The sequence below is a fragment of the Tupaia chinensis genome, unplaced genomic scaffold (assembly GCF_000334495.1).
Source record: "Tupaia chinensis unplaced genomic scaffold, TupChi_1.0 Scaffold000176_1, whole genome shotgun sequence".
NCBI lineage: Eukaryota > Metazoa > Chordata > Mammalia > Scandentia > Tupaiidae > Tupaia > Tupaia belangeri.
Window position 1 is genome coordinate 257,946 of NW_006159651.1, and position 494 is coordinate 258,439.

At 59.5% G+C, this 494-nt stretch overlaps 1 protein-coding gene across 1 annotated transcript in view; it reads left to right on the plus strand.

Moving 5' to 3' along the window:
• Positions 1 to 494, plus strand: part of CDSN (corneodesmosin) — a 4,666-nt gene that overhangs the window by 2,015 nt on the left and 2,157 nt on the right. Inside the window, exon 2 of the mRNA XM_006146301.3 lies at positions 355 to 490. Within this exon, the coding sequence (XP_006146363.1) occupies positions 355 to 490 (136 nt within the window). The remainder of the gene's footprint in view (positions 1 to 354; positions 491 to 494) is intronic.

The following is a 494-nucleotide window of genomic DNA, read 5'->3' on the forward strand; positions in this document are numbered from 1 at the left end:
CAGGGTTTTATGGCCGCTGCCTCTCGTCTCTCGGGGTCTCGGTCTCCCCACTCTCTGGCTCGTTGAAGTCCTTTCTTTTAGACCTGCTGGTTCCTGCCCTGCCCCTTCATTCTTATCCTCAGCATCCTCTTCTGAAAGCTCCCACTGTGCAGCCTCACTGTTAATGTTCCTCGCAGACGTTGGCCCTGCCCGGCTCCGAACCTCGCAGTGACAGCAGCCCGCTCTCTCCCCTTTCCTCTCTCGAACTTTCCCCGAGCTCCTCCCAGAAGCCAGAGTGACCGATGGCTGTGACGGGGAGAAAGCAGAGCTAAAAACCCAGCTCTGGCCCTCACTGACCTCTGCTTTCTTCCCCAGGGACCTTGGCTAAGAGCATCGGGACCTTCTCAGACCCCTGTAAGGACCCCACGCGCATCACCTCCCCCAATGACCCTTGTCTCACTGGAAAGGGTGGCTCCAGCAGCCTAAGTGGCCACAGTGGCTCCCGCAGCTCCCGC